The 1,121-nt window shown below is 42.1% G+C and overlaps 1 protein-coding gene across 1 annotated transcript in view; it reads right to left on the bottom strand.

The window, feature by feature from the left end:
* The window catches only part of PXDC1 (PX domain containing 1), a 24,937-nt gene that overhangs the window by 9,510 nt on the left and 14,306 nt on the right, over positions 1-1,121 (bottom strand). The window contains exon 3 of the mRNA XM_004711760.2: positions 773-890. Within this exon, the coding sequence (XP_004711817.1) occupies positions 773-890 (118 nt within the window). The remainder of the gene's footprint in view (positions 1-772; positions 891-1,121) is intronic.

The following is a 1,121-nucleotide window of genomic DNA, read 5'->3' as shown; positions in this document are numbered from 1 at the left end:
GTGCCAATCCAAGTGAATTCCCTTCCTTGTCATCTAGCTTGTGGGTCATATGGTCACTTCGGTCAACGTTGATTCATTTCCTGCTCCTGACCAAAGAAGCTTTGCCCCGATAGTGCAAGCAACCACAGTCCAGTTTCAATTACTCACATAGCATTATTGAAATTATACTTCCTTGAATGAGGAGTGCAATGAATGTACAAATGTGCTTTACATAATTGATGTATGTATGGATGGTGGTAAGAGTTGTATGGGCCCCTAATAAAATGATTTTAAAAAAAGAAATTATACTTCCTCTTTTATCCTAGCCGCCCAAACAGAACAATTGTGAGGATGGTACAGGACCAAGCAGTGTCTCATTCTGTTGGACTTCAAGTTGCTAGAGTTGGAATTGACCTGATGGCAGGCACCCCACAACAAGCCTCAAAACTAAGAACCAAATTCAAGGCCAGATTTTTGCTTGTTGATTCCAACTGTTCCCTTCAAAATGTCTCTGTGTTTGTCTCATTAAATTACTTCTTAGGTTCCATTACGTGTACCAAGGAAAACCTTTACAAGTCGAAAGTGTAAATCACAGGTTGGTCTACAGAAAACAGACTTTGATAGAAATCTGATGTTGTAGTCTTTCACTCCACGAATTCCATATTCTCTTGGATTGTTTTTCTGGAATCCAAGGAGAGGTATGCCCAACCACTGAGATAACAAACTAGGGAAGTTTCTGGGAAACATAGCCTCCAATGGCAGTACTTTCCTGCACTGCCACAGTAGGTCTTACCTGATATTTTGACTGGACTCTGAAAGCTAGACTGAATTTTGTGCACGTTGTCGTTTTTTAATACTTGATCCAGCGGGGATCTTTCAAAGAAGGTGAGTACAACTTCTGACCTGGAGTACTGAAGAGAAATACATTCTTTATTAGAAATTAACACTTCCCACTAAGTGGCACTATCTGCGTGCATGGAAGACATTGCAGTGAAGATGGAGTCTAAGCAGCACCTGACAATGAGGTGGCGAGCGCTGAGCTGGAATGCAAGACGCACCATGGCGAGGCAACCACCACCACACACTTCCAATCCATTGATAACCCCATACTGCCAACATGAAGGCCTATGGGTAAAATGTGC

This window comes from Echinops telfairi, unplaced genomic scaffold (assembly GCF_000313985.2).
Source record: "Echinops telfairi isolate 266 unplaced genomic scaffold, ASM31398v2 ScPeMD7_655;HRSCAF=1070, whole genome shotgun sequence".
Taxonomy (NCBI): Eukaryota; Metazoa; Chordata; class Mammalia; order Afrosoricida; family Tenrecidae; genus Echinops; species Echinops telfairi.
The sequence above is the reverse complement of the archived record's forward strand: the minus strand, read 5'-3'. Positions and strand labels throughout refer to the sequence as shown.